At 44.3% G+C, this 13,453-nt stretch overlaps 1 protein-coding gene across 3 annotated transcripts in view; it reads right to left on the bottom strand.

The window, feature by feature from the left end:
* si:dkey-91m11.5 (PH_BCR_vertebrate and RhoGAP_Bcr domain-containing protein) overlaps positions 1 to 13,453 on the bottom strand; it is a 362,049-nt gene that overhangs the window by 250,038 nt on the left and 98,558 nt on the right. For all 3 annotated transcript variants that reach the window (XM_052032051.1, XM_052032049.1, XM_052032050.1), the window contains exon 3: positions 817 to 921. In XM_052032051.1, the coding sequence (XP_051888011.1) occupies positions 817 to 921 (105 nt within the window). The remainder of the gene's footprint in view (positions 1 to 816; positions 922 to 13,453) is intronic.

Here is a 13,453-nt window from a genome sequence, read left to right as displayed (position 1 = left end):
TATTACAAACAACAAAGATCCCAGCACCAGTCTCTGTGGTATATCACTTTTTAGAGACTTCCAGTCTATAGCCAGGTACATTGTCAGTTTTTCCACAATATGATGACGGTGTTCACATTTTCAGCGACTTTTTGTGTTTACTGAAGTGATAAACATTTTTAGCACTCAACCCCAGTCATCAAATACTTCAACACTAAAAGAAAGAGATGACATTGAGAATAATATGTTGTAATCTGCCAGATGTATCTTCACACAAATCTTAACTACAGCAGGGATTATTACACTCACTTCCATAGCAACTCAATCATATTGCATTTTGCATTTAGACTTGAAGAAGAACAGTATCAAAACAATGGCACATTTAACATCAATGAAAAGAGAAAAAGGTTCTGAATAGTTTTGATGGAGTGGATGCTGTGAGGATATTTCCTCTGGTGGGATAATTCAGAACTAGGGTATATCATCTCAGGATAAAAACTATCAGAAGAAACCCCTGCTCACAAAGAGTTGTGAACTGTAGGAATTCTCTACCCCAGAGAGCTGTGGGTGCCATTGCAATGTATAGTTAAGGCAAAGACATATTAATTTCAGGAAGTAAGTGCTAAGGACTATGCGGATCATGGAGCAAAGTATAGTTGAGTAAACAATCTGATTGGCCATAAATGGTAAAGCTCGAAGAGCGATATTGTCTAGTTCTGCTCCTGCTCCTCACGAATATCATCCTTCAGTTTTCCATTGCTGCTTGATTAGACTATATCTTGTTGTTGACTAAATATTAACTGGATTTGCTTTGTAGAAAAAGGGCACTTTACATACCAATAAGAGAGCCTCTAGGTGATTCAGGTATGTTTCCTCGCTGGCTAGGATTCCAGACAGAACCCATTTTCGCATCTCCAACCCTTTCTCCAAATCTGGTTCACTCTGCAAGAAAATAAAAATATCAAATCTCTATTGCAGTGTGTAGGGAAAAATAGTTCATCTCATCTTCACAAAGTCAATTTGTTTCAGCTAACGTTATAAGTAAATAAAATTTCCATGACAAATTTTTGATTGCTGCCTGTATTCCAGTGCTTCTTTCAATGGTGAAGGTGATGACTATTGGTAGTATCTAAAAGAGGCACTGCCTCAAGAAGGCAACATCCATCATCAAAATTTCCCACCATCTGGGCCATACAATCTCTCGCAGCTAGAATCGGGCCTGAAGACCCACACCACCAGATTCAAGAGCAGCGACTTCCCTTCAACCATTTGGTTCTTGAACTAACCTGCACAACCCTAATCACTACAATTGAGCAACACTATGACCACTTTGATCACTTTGCATTAAAATGGACTTTATTTTTCCAATTGCTCTTCCTTGTAAAAAATTAGTTTATGTTTTTCTTGTGAATGCTACTTATATGATGCTCTGTGCCTGTAATACTGCTACAAGTAAGTTTTTCATTGCACCTGTGCATACATGTACTTATGCATGTGCCAATAAACTCGACTTTGACTATGTTCTAGACCCTACATATCCAGGTAAGTTTCACCTTCCAGGAGTGTTTTGGCTTTGACTACATTTCAATCCCTGCTACAGATAATAAAACTGGTCAATAAACTGGGCAGCCAAGCCAGACATGTATTAATGAAGATCAACGAAGGGTTTATACGCACTCAGGTGTGATGCTTTGACATTTGATTATTTGGCTGATGTTCATTGTTCAGCCTCACAAATAACTAGAAACCACAAAATGGTTTTGCACAGTCAATCCTGGAATATAGTGCAGGCATCAGTGAGGGAAGGGGTGTTGGTGAGGGGCATAATCAATGAGTATCAACTGGGTGGGTATTTTCTACCTGACTAACTGTCAGGAATGTTAGATTGCAGTAGCTAGAGTTTAAAATAGGAGGTCCCTAGCATAACCAGTATTCTGAGCTAAAGGGGACTAACAAAGTGCTGAGTCTAAGGGTATGGCAGGAGAACTCATACCTGTGGAATGCTCCTCCTGCAATACATGGGCAATCAGGGAAACATCCAGAGACACAGAACATAGAACATCACAGTACAGTACAGGCCCTTCGGCCCACAATGTTGTGCTGACATTTTATCCTGTTATATTATCTATCTGACCCTTCCCTCCCACATAGCCCTCCATTTTTCTATAATTCATGTGGCTATCTAAGAATCTCTTAAATGTATCTGCCCCGCAACCTCTGCTGGCAATGCATTCCACGCACCCACCACTCTCTGTGTAAAAAACATACTTCTGACATCCCCCTTATATCTCCCTTCAATCACCTTAAAATTACGTGTTAGTCATTTTCGCCCTGGGAAAAATTCTCTGACTGTCCACTTGATCTATGCTTCTTATCATCTTGTACACCTCTATCATGTCACCTCTCATCCTCCTCCTCTTCAAAGAGAAAATCCCGAGCTCACTCAACCTATCCTCATAAGACATGCTCTCCAATCCAGGCAGCATCCTGGTAAATCACCTCTGCACCCTCTCCAAAGCTTCCACATCCTTCCTATAATGAGGCGACCAGAACTAAATACAATACTCCAAGTGTGGTCTAACCAGAGTTCTTTTGAGCTGCAACATTAACTTGTAGCTCTTGAACTCAATATCCCTGACTAATGAAGGCCTACACACCATACACCAACTTAACAACCTTATCAACCTGCTTGGCAACCTTGAGGGATCTATGGACATGGACCCCAAGATCCTCCATACTGTTAAGAGTCCTGCCATTAACCTTGTATTCTGCCTTCAAATTCGATCTTCCAAAGTGTATCACTTCACACTTTCCTGGGTTGAACTCCATCTCCCAATTCTCAGCCCAGGTCTGCGTTCTATCGATGTCCTGCTGTAACCTACAGCAACCTTCTACACTATCCACAACACCACCAACCTTTGTGTCATCAGTAAATTTACTAACCCACCCTTCCACATCCTCATCCAAGTGTTTTATAAAAATCACAAAGAGCAAGGGTCCCAGAACACCACTGGTCACTGACCTCCAGGCAGAATACGCTCCCTTTACCACCATCTTGTGTCTTCTATGGATGAGCCAATTCTGAATCCACACAGCCAAATGTCCCTGGATCCCATGCCTCCTGACTTTTTGAATAAACCTTTCATGAGGAACCTTATCAAGCGCCTTACTAAAATCCATGTACACCACATTCACTGCTCTCCCTTCATCAATGTGCTTTGTCACATCCCCAAAGAATTCAATCAGGCTTGTGAAGCATGACCTGCCCCGCACAAAGCCATGCTGACTGTCCCTAATCAGTCTATGCTTCTCCAAATGCCCATAAATCCTGTCTTAAACAAAGGAACAACATTTGCCACCCTCCAATCACCTGGCAATACTCCTGTGGCCAGTGAGGACGCAAAGATCATCATCAAAGGTGCAGCAATCTCTTCCCCCACTTCCTGTAATAACCTTGGATATATCCCGTTCGGCCCCAGTGATTTACCTATCCTAATGTTTTTCAGAAGGTCCCGCACATCCACTTTCCTCACGTTGACATGCCCTAGCGTATTAGCCTCTCTAATGCTATCCTCACACACACCAAGATCCCTCTCACTGGTGAATACTGATGCAAAGTAGTCATTAAGGACCTCCCCTACCTCTTCCGACTCCAGGCATGTTTCCTCTTTTATCCCTCACTCTGGTCATCCTCCTTCAAATAAGTGATGTCCTACTCACCAAGGCCTTCTCATGCCTCCTTCCAGCTCTCCGAAGTCCATTCTTAAGCTCCCTCCTGGTTACCTTGTAACTCTCCAGAGCCCTGTCTGATCCATTCTTTTTGAACCTTAGGTAAGCTTTCTTCCTCTTGACGAGATATTCTACATCTCCTGTCAACCACGGTTCCTTCACTCTACCATCCTTACCCAGCCTCAATGGGACAAACCTATCCAGAACCCCATGCAAGTCCTCCTTAAACAACCTCCACATTTCCACTGTGAACTTCCCCAAGAACATCTGTTCCCAATTTACGCTCCCAAGTTGCTGCCTAATAGCATCATAATTCCCACTCCCCAAGTTAAAGACTTTCCCAAATCATCTGCTCCTATTCCCCTCCAAGGCTATGGTAAAGGTCAAGGAGTTATGGCCACTATCTCCAAAACGCTCTCCCACCGAGAGATCTGAAACCTGATAAGGCTCATTGCCTACTACCAGGCTCTCCTCTAGTCAGCCTGTCCACATACTGTGTCAGAAATCCTTCCTGGACACACCTAAACAAACTCTGTCCCATCTATCCCCTTTACACTAAGGAGGTGCTAATCAATATTAGGGAATCTGAAATGACCCAAGACAACACCCTGTTACTTTTTGCATCTCTCCAAAATTTGCCTCCCAATCTGCTCCTCAGTGTCTCTGCTGCTATTGGGGGAGGAGGGGAGGGGTCTGTAGAATACTCCCAATAGAGTAATCGCTCCCTTCCTGTTTCTGTTTCAGACTTCCACCCACACTGACTCAGTAAACGATCCCTCCAGGACATCCTCCCTTTCTACAGCTGTGACACCCCCTGGTCAGCAAAGCCACTCCCCCACCTCTTTTACCTCCATCCCTCTCCCTTTTGAAACATCGAAACCCCGGAATATCCAGCACCCATTCCTGCCCTTGTGACAGCCAAGTCTCTGTAATGGCCACCACATCATAGTTCCACGTACTTACCCACACTCTAAGTTCATCAACCATGTTCCTGATACTTCTCGCATTAAAGTAGACACACTTTAGCCCGTCCAACTGACTGCAATTTTGCCTTTCAAATGCCGATCCTTCCTCACAGTCTTTCTACACTCTGCATCTACTTGTACACTGAATGCACCTATCACTCTGGTTCCCATCCCCCTGTCAAACTAGTTTAAACCCTCCCCAACAGTTCTAGCAAACCTGCCCGCAAGAATATTGGTCCCCCTCCAGTTCAGGAGTAACCCGTCCCTTCTGTACAGGTCATACCTTCTGCAGAAGAGATCCCAATGATCAATGATCAATGATCCCTGCCCCCTGCACCAACTCCTCAGCCATGCATTCATCTGCCAAACCAACCTATTCTTACCTTCACTACCCTTGAGGTCCTGCTTTTCAGCTTCCTACCTAGCTCCCTATATTCTGTCTTCAGACCTCATCTCTTTTCCTACCTACAGTGGCATGCAAAAGTTTGGGCACCCCTGGTCAAAATTTCTGTTACTGTGAATAGCTAAGCGAGTAAAAGATGACCTGATTTACAAAAGGCATAAAGTTAAAGATGACACATTTCTTTAATATTTTAAGCAAGATTACTTTTTTATTTCCATCTTTTACAGTTTCAAAATAACAAATAAGGAAAAGGGCCAGAAGCAAAAGTTTGGACACCCTGCATTGTCAGTACTTAGTAACACCCCCTTTGGCAAGTATCACAGCTTGTATACGTTTTCTGTAGCCAGCCAAGAGTCTTTCAATTCTTGTTTGGGGGATTTTTGCCCATTCTTCCTTGCAAAAGACTTCTCGTTCTGTGAGATTCTTGGGCCGTCTTGCATGCACTGCTCTTTTGAGGTCTATCCACAGATTTTCGATGATGTTTAGGTCGGGAGACTGTGAGGGCCATGGCAAAACCTTCAGCTTGTGTCTCTTGAGGTAGTCCATTGTGGATCTTGAGGTGCATTTAGGATCGTTATCATGTTATAGAAGCCATCCTCTTTTCATCTTCGGCTTTTTTACAGAAGGTGTGATGGTTGCTTCTAGAATTTGCTGGTATTTAATTGAATTCATTCTTCCCTCTACCAGTGAAATGTTCCCCGTGCCACTGGCTGCAACACAAGCCCAAAGCATGGTCGATCCACTCCCGTGCTTAATAGTTGGAGAGGTGTTCGTTTCATGAAATTCTGCACCCTTTTTTCTCCAAACTTTCCTGCATCCTCACCACAAAATTCAGCGTCAGAAGTTTGCAAAGGAACATCTAAACAAGCTTGATGCATTTTGGAAACAAGTCCTGTGGACTGATGAAGTTAAAATAGAACTTTTTGGCTGCAATGAGCAAAGGTATGTTTGGAGAAAAAAGGGTGCAGAATTTCATGAAAAGAACACCTCTCCAACTGTTAAGCACGGGGATGGATCGATCATGCTTTGGGCTTGTGTTGCAGCCAGTGGCACGGGGAACATTTCACTGGTAGAGGAAAGAATGAATTCAATTAAATACCAGCAAATTCTGGAAGCAACCATCACACCTTCTGTAAAAAAGCTGAAGATGAAAAGAGGATGGCTTCTACAACAGGATAACAATCCTAAACACACGTCAAAATCCACAATGGGCTACCTCAAGAGGCACAAGCTGAAGGTTTTGCCATGGCCCTCACAGTCCTCTGACTCAAACATCAATGAAAATCTGTGGATAGACCTCAAAAGAGCAGTGCATGCAAGACGGCCCAAGAATCACACAGAACTAGAAGCCTTTTGTAAGGAAGAATGGGCAAAAATCCTCCAAACAAGAAATGAAAGACTCTTAGCTGGCTACAGAAAGCGTTTACAAGCTGTGCTACTTGCCAAAGAGGGTGTTACTAAATACTGACCATGCAGGGTGCCCAAACTTTTGCTTCTGGCCTTTTTCCTTTTTTGTTATTTTGAAACGGTAAAAGATGGAAATAAAAAAGTAATCTTGCTTAAAATATTAAAGAAATGTGTCATCTTTAACTTTATGCCTTTTGGAAATTAGGTCATCTTTTACTCGCTTAGCTATTCACAGTAACAGAAATTTTGACCAGGGGTGCCCAAACTTTTGCATGCCACTGTACGTCATTGGTATCAAGATATGTACCACGACCTCTGGCTGTTCACTCTCCCCCTTCAGAATGCTGCGGACCCAATCTGAGACATCCCTGACCCTGGCACCCGGGAGGCAACATACCATTTGGGAGTCTCCTTCACGTCCACAGAAGCTCCTGTCTGCCCCCCTTACTATGGAATCACCTGTCACTGCCGCTCTCTTCTTCTCCCCCCTTCCCTTTTGCGCCACGTAACCAGGATCAGTGCCAGAGATCTGGTCACTGCAGTTTTCCCCTGGTAGGTCGTGCCCCTAACAGTATCCAAAGCAGTATACCTGTTATTGAGGGGAACAGCCACAGGTGTACTCTGCACTACCTGCCTATTCTCCACCCTTCCACAAGAGATTCTGCAGATGCTGGAATCTGGAGCAACACACAAAATGCTGGAAAAAACACTCAGCAGATCAGAGAGCATCTATGGAGGGAAATAAACAGTCGATGGTTCGGGTCGAGACCCTTCATCAGGACTGGAAAGGAAGAGGGCAGAAGTCGGAATAAGAAGGATGGGGAGGGGGATGAAGGGTCTCGACCTGAAACATCGACTGTTTATGTCACGGTTCCGAGTACTGGCCTCGATTCGGCTCCATTGATGATGCCTTGTTGGGCAGGACATGGATTCCCTGCATGACTAACTGCATAATGACACACACCTGAACCCCATCGGGGCCTAGCATAAGTACCCGGGTTTCTCTAGCACTAGTTGCCAGAATATTGGTCAACCTTTGGGTATACTTTGTCTCCTGGCTGCTTAAAGTTGTCAACTCTAGTGCAGTTCCGCTTTCACTGTTCCTCTTAGGATATCCAGTTTTAGTGTTGGGACTCCACCTCAGATCCCTGAGGCAAGATTCCTTCCAGTTGCTACCTGTGTTTGGTTCTGAGGAAGCATCCTGACTCCAGTCTCGTACCAGTGTGCTGCATTTGAGTTCTCTGCGAGCTTGCTCTTCGCTCAACATTGTGACAGTCTTTCTCTCCATAGATGCTGTCTGCCCTGCTGAGTTCCTCCAGCATTTTGTGAGGGAAACATCCAGTGTGTGCAGGGAGTGTGTCCAGATGCAGCTCCTGATTGACTGTTGCATTGTTAGAGTTGCACTCAAATACACTATGGAGCATTCCCAATCTGGCTGTGGATAGTACGTTTAGTTCACCACACCACAAGGAATAGCTATAGAGGTAGAAAAGGTGGTGTATGACCAGTGGGTGTAGGCTGGTAGTGCAGGAGTCCCTGTAACCATCCGTCTCTCAAACACATATACCATGTTGGATATCGTTGGGGTAAATAGCCTCTCAGGAAAGCAGAAACAAGCAAGTTTGTAACATCGTGGTTGGCTCTGCACACGGGGAGGAAAAAGACAAGAAAAAGCAATTGTAAAGGGGCCAGACTCACAAGAAACAGCAGATGCTGGAATCTGGAGCAAAAAATAAACTGGTGGAAGAACTCAGCGAGTTAAGCAGCATCTGTGGAGGCAAATGGATGATCAGCATGTCAGACGTTAGGGCTGAGGATACAGAGGGAAGATATCAAGTATACAGAAGTGAGAGGGAGGGTGATAGGTGTAACACAAGGGGGGGGGGGGGTGGAGGTGGGAAATGGAGCCAGGTGGGAGGAGGTGCAGAGGGTAGAGACAGAGGCTGGTAGGTGATAGGTGGAACCAGTTAAGGGAGGGACGATAGGCAGATGGAACCAGGTGGGGGGAGGGGAGAGGATAGGGAAGGTGAACCAAGGGAGAAGAATCCCAGTTGGACAGGTATGTAGGTGACAGGCAGATGGAACTAGGTGGGGGAGGGTAATGAGATTTGGTAATGAGGGGAGAGGGATGGGAAAGTGAACAGAGCAAGAGAACCTGGGTGGACTGGTAGAAGTGGGAAAGGAATACAGTGGATCTGGGTTACGTAAAATTGTAAAATTCAATTTTCATACCACAGGGTTGTAGGCTGCCTAAGCAGGAAATGAGGTGTTGTTCTTCTGGTATGTTTGGCCTCACTGAGGTGGTGGAGAAGGACAAGGACAGACAGGTCGGTGTGGGAATGGGAAGGGGAGTTGAAATGACATGCAATTGGAAGCTCAAGATGGCCATTGTGGGCAGAGCATAGGTGCTCCTCAAAGCAGTCACAGAGTCAATGCTTGTCCTCCCTGATGTAGAAGAGGTCACATTGTGAGCACTGAATGCAATAGACTGATCGGAGGAGGTGCATGTGAATCTCTGCCTCACCTGGAAGGGCTGTTTAGGTCCCTGGCTGGCGGTGGGAGAGAAGGTGAAGGGACAAGTGTGCCACCTCAAATGGTTGCAGGGGAAAGTGCCTGGGGCAGGGGACGGGTGGGTTGGAAGGGATGAGTGGACTAGGGAGTCAAAGAGAGAGTGATCCCTGCAGAAAGCGGTGGGGGCGGGGGGGTTGCGGAGGGGAAGATATGACTGGTGGTGGATCCCATTATCACTGGCTGAAATAGCAAAGTATAATGTGCTGGATGCAGCAGGTAGTGGGGTGAAAGGTGAGCACCAAGGGAACTCTATCTCTGTTCTGTCTGGGGAGAGAGGGGATGAGAGCAGACATGCGGGAAATGGAGGAAATGCATGTGAGAGCTTCATCAACAATGGCAAAGGGGAAGCCACTTTTCATGAAGGAGGAGGACTTTTCAGAAGTCCTAGGGTGGAAAGTATCATCTTCAGGACAGATGTGGCAGAGACAGAGAAACTGAGGAAAAAGGGATGGTGTCCTGACAGGGTGGGAGGAGGTGTAGTTGGGGTTGAACAAATCCTGCACAGAATGCTCGCTAATATGCAACATTCACCTGATTGAATCATCGTGAAGAATTTCATAGTCTTGAAGCAAATGATATATATAGCACTACAGCAGAGGTTTATAATCACACTAGTTTTCTCCCTTTCCAGTTCTGTTGAAGGGCTCTTGACTGAAAACAATAATTCCATTTCCCTCAGCTCTCTGAGATTTTATTTCCAACCCCCCCCCCCCCCCCAAGATTTCCAGCAATGGCATTTTTTTTTGCTTTTCTTATGCTTTAATTGGAGGTGTTCTCAAAGTTACCTTGCATTAATATACAGATTCCCCATATAAAACTATAAAAGCAGATAATTTTCATTGGCTGGGCTGGAAAGATAAAGCAATCACTGTAAAAATTCAAAAATCTGGCAGCATTAGGACTCTCTGCTGGATCTCACCAAAGAGTGAGCCATGTGCCTGACCATCAGGATTTCCAAACAGATGCCAGATTATCAGAGTCTTATTGTACAGGTTTCAATTATGAATGTTCAAGCTGATATGTTCAAGCTTGTCTTCATAAGATGACAAGCAAAGAAATAAACCTTCAGCAATAGAGACACACAAAGTTTCAAACAACAAAATTAGGTTTATTCCTGTTGTCTACTGCAAAATGAGAAAACCAACTGCTTCATACACCCACAGAATACAACCACTTGAGGCAGGAACCCACATTCTCAGCCGCAAATTCACACCATTAGCTGTACCTCAGGACTGTTACTCATATCATGAAACAGTTCTTTCAGCTGTGCAAACATCAAGGTACAAAACTACAGTTTTACACCACTTGAAAACTGTGAAAGTTCACAAAAAAATGTCTGTGGCAACACAGGGCTGAAAATAAACTCATGATTATGCTGCTTGCTCCATAAGGGAATATAAAGTTCTCTGCTGGAAGACCTTATTTCCCATGTTTTTACTCCTAAATTTGACCTTTTCGACTTTATGTCTGCACAAATATGCAAAGCTGGTTGCATTTGAAAAGCTCAGTGGCTAACTTGATAACCTGCCATACTCTTCCAGCATGTCAGGAAGCAATCAAGCTCCATTTGCTTTGCTTTGCTTCATTAATGACTTGAGATAGTAAATCCAGAAGTAATGATTATGCTGGGATTAATGGCCATAGCTGAAAATTGAATCTTTCATTTAAGAGCAAATTTGCAGCTTCATGTCTGTAGCTCAGATGTGTAAAAGAGAATGACATTTGCAGGGGCAACAGAAAGTGTTTCTTCACTACAACAAGTTGTACCTTCAGGTTGTGAATAAGGATAAATATAGTAATATGCATACCCTAAAAAACTTCAGTTCTGATGTCAGTGATTGAGACAGAAACTACCTTGAGGTTAGACTTGTGGAGGAAAGAATCAGAATCAGATTTGTTATCACAGACTTATATGATGTGAAATTTGTTGTTTTGCGGCAGCAGCAAAGACATAAAATTACTGTAAGTATATGCGAGAGCATGGTGATAAATGTGAACAAAACTACCTACTTACACAAATAAAATGCCAAATGGACTGGTTGACCAGATATCCTGTTTCCACGTTTCATCCTCATAGACATGTTCCCTGTTGGAAAGGCTGGAGGGGTGTACATTGGTTGTCCACGTTGATTCCAAAGATGAGGGGGTTAGCATATGAGCAGAGACTGAGTCGCCTGGGGCTATACTCCCTTGAATTCAGAAGAATTAGAGGGGATCTTATATAAAACTAAGATAGAGGCAGGAAGGTTGTTTCCACTGGTAGGTGAGACGAGAACTAGGAGACATAGCCTCAAGATTCGGGGAAACAGATTTAGGACGGAGATGATGAGAAACTGCTTTTCCCAGAGTAGTGAATCTGTGGAATTCTCTGCCCAGGAAAGCAGTAGAGGCTACCTCATGCAGATTTTTGCATAGTAGGGGAGTTAAGGGTTATGGAGAAAAGGCAGGTAGGTGGTTCTGAGTCCACGGCAGATCAGCCATGATATTACTGAATGGCGGAACAGGCTTGACGGGCCAGATGGCCTCCTCCTGCTCCTATTTCTTATGTTCTTATGTATGCAAATGCAACTTATCATATAATTACTTCAACTTGTTTCAAATGGGTATTTAAACTTTGCTGAAGAAGCACAGTATTCTGAAAGTGCCTTTGAACTGCTTTGAATAGGCTGCTTTCTACATCTACATCAGCGACTGCTTCCATTACTCTCAAGTTTTATCTCACTCTTACATAGTCACAAAGTTATACAGCACGGAAACAGCCCTTCAGCCCAATTCGTCCATGCCAACCAAGCTGCCTACCTGAGGTAGTCCCACTTGTCTGCATTTGGAAAGGCAAGGACTGAATAAAGATAGTCAGCGTGGCTTTGTGTGTGGGAAGTCATGCCTCACAAATTTCATCGAGTTTTTTTGAAGAGGTAACAGAGAAGATTGATGAGGGCAGTACAGTAGACATCATCTATATGAACAATAGCAAGGACTTAGACAGGTGCCATATGGTAGGCTAGTCTGGAAGGTTAGATCACATAGGATCCAGGGTGAGGTAGCCAACTGGATACAAAATTGGCTTAATGAGAAGAGTCAGAGTGTGGTGCTGAAGGGTTGTTTTTCAATTTAGAGGCTGTGACTAATGGTGTGCCACAGCAATCGGAGCTGGGTCACTCTTGTTTGTCACCCATATAAACGATTTGGATGACATGTTGTTTACCTGGTTAATAAGTTTGTGAATGACACCAAAATTGGTGGTGCAGTGGACAGTGAAGAAGGTTATCTAAGATTACAACAGGATCTAGATGAACTGGGGAAGTAGGCCAAGGAATGCTAGATGTAATTTAACTAGGCCCTTTGGCCCAACTCAACCATGCCGACCAAGACACCTGTCTAAGTTAGTCCCATTTGCCTGCATTTGGCCCATATTGCTCTAAATCTTTCCTATCCATGTACCTATCCAAGTGGCCTTTAAATGTTGTTAATGTACCTGCCTCAACCACTTCCTCTGGCAGCTCATTTCCATGTACGTACCACCCTCTGGGTGAAAACGTTACCCCTCAGGTTCCTTCTGAATCTCTCCCCCCTCACCCTAAACCTATGCCCTCTAGTTTTTGATTTCCCAGGGCTGGGGAAAAGACTGTGTGCAGACACCCTATCTATGCCCCTCATGATTTTATACACCTCTATAAGATCACCCCTCGTTCTCCTATGATCCAGTGAATAAAGTCCCAGCCTGCTCAACTTCGCTCCATAATTCAGTCCCTCGAGTCCCAGCAACATCCTTGAAAATCTCTGCACTCTTTCCAGCCTAACAGCATCTTTCTTATAGCAGGGTGACCAAAACTGAACACAATATTCCAAATGTGGCCCCACCAACATCTTGTACAACTGCAACATAACCTTCCAACTTCTATACTCAGTGCCCTGACTGATGAAAGCCACCGTGCCAAAAGTCTTCTTCACCACCCTGTCTACCTATGCCACCACTTTCAGGGAATCATGTACTTGTACTCCTTGGTCTTTCTGTCTTAATCGGTCAGGGCATTGAGTACAGGAGTTGGGACATCATGTTTCAACCTTACAAGTCGTTAGTGAGACCACACTTGGAGTATTGTGCGCAGTCTGGTCACCCCTGATGGGATTAGTCCTGACGCACGGTTTCGACCTGAAACGTCAACAATTCCTTCCCCCCCCACAGATGCTGCTGAAGTTCCTCCAGCAGATTGTATATTGCTCCAGATTTCATTTAAAAATTACAGGGGGATCTTGATCAGCTGAGTAAGTGGGCCAACAAATGGCAAATGGAGTTTAATTCAGATAAGAGCAAGGTGTTGTATTATGTAAAGACACATCCAGGTAGGACTTTCAGAGTGAATGGTAGAGCCTTGGTAAGTGCTGTAGAACAGAGGGA

Source organism: Pristis pectinata, chromosome 17 (genome assembly GCF_009764475.1).
Source record: "Pristis pectinata isolate sPriPec2 chromosome 17, sPriPec2.1.pri, whole genome shotgun sequence".
NCBI lineage: Eukaryota > Metazoa > Chordata > Chondrichthyes > Rhinopristiformes > Pristidae > Pristis > Pristis pectinata.
This window is presented reverse-complemented; position numbering and strand designations above follow the sequence as displayed.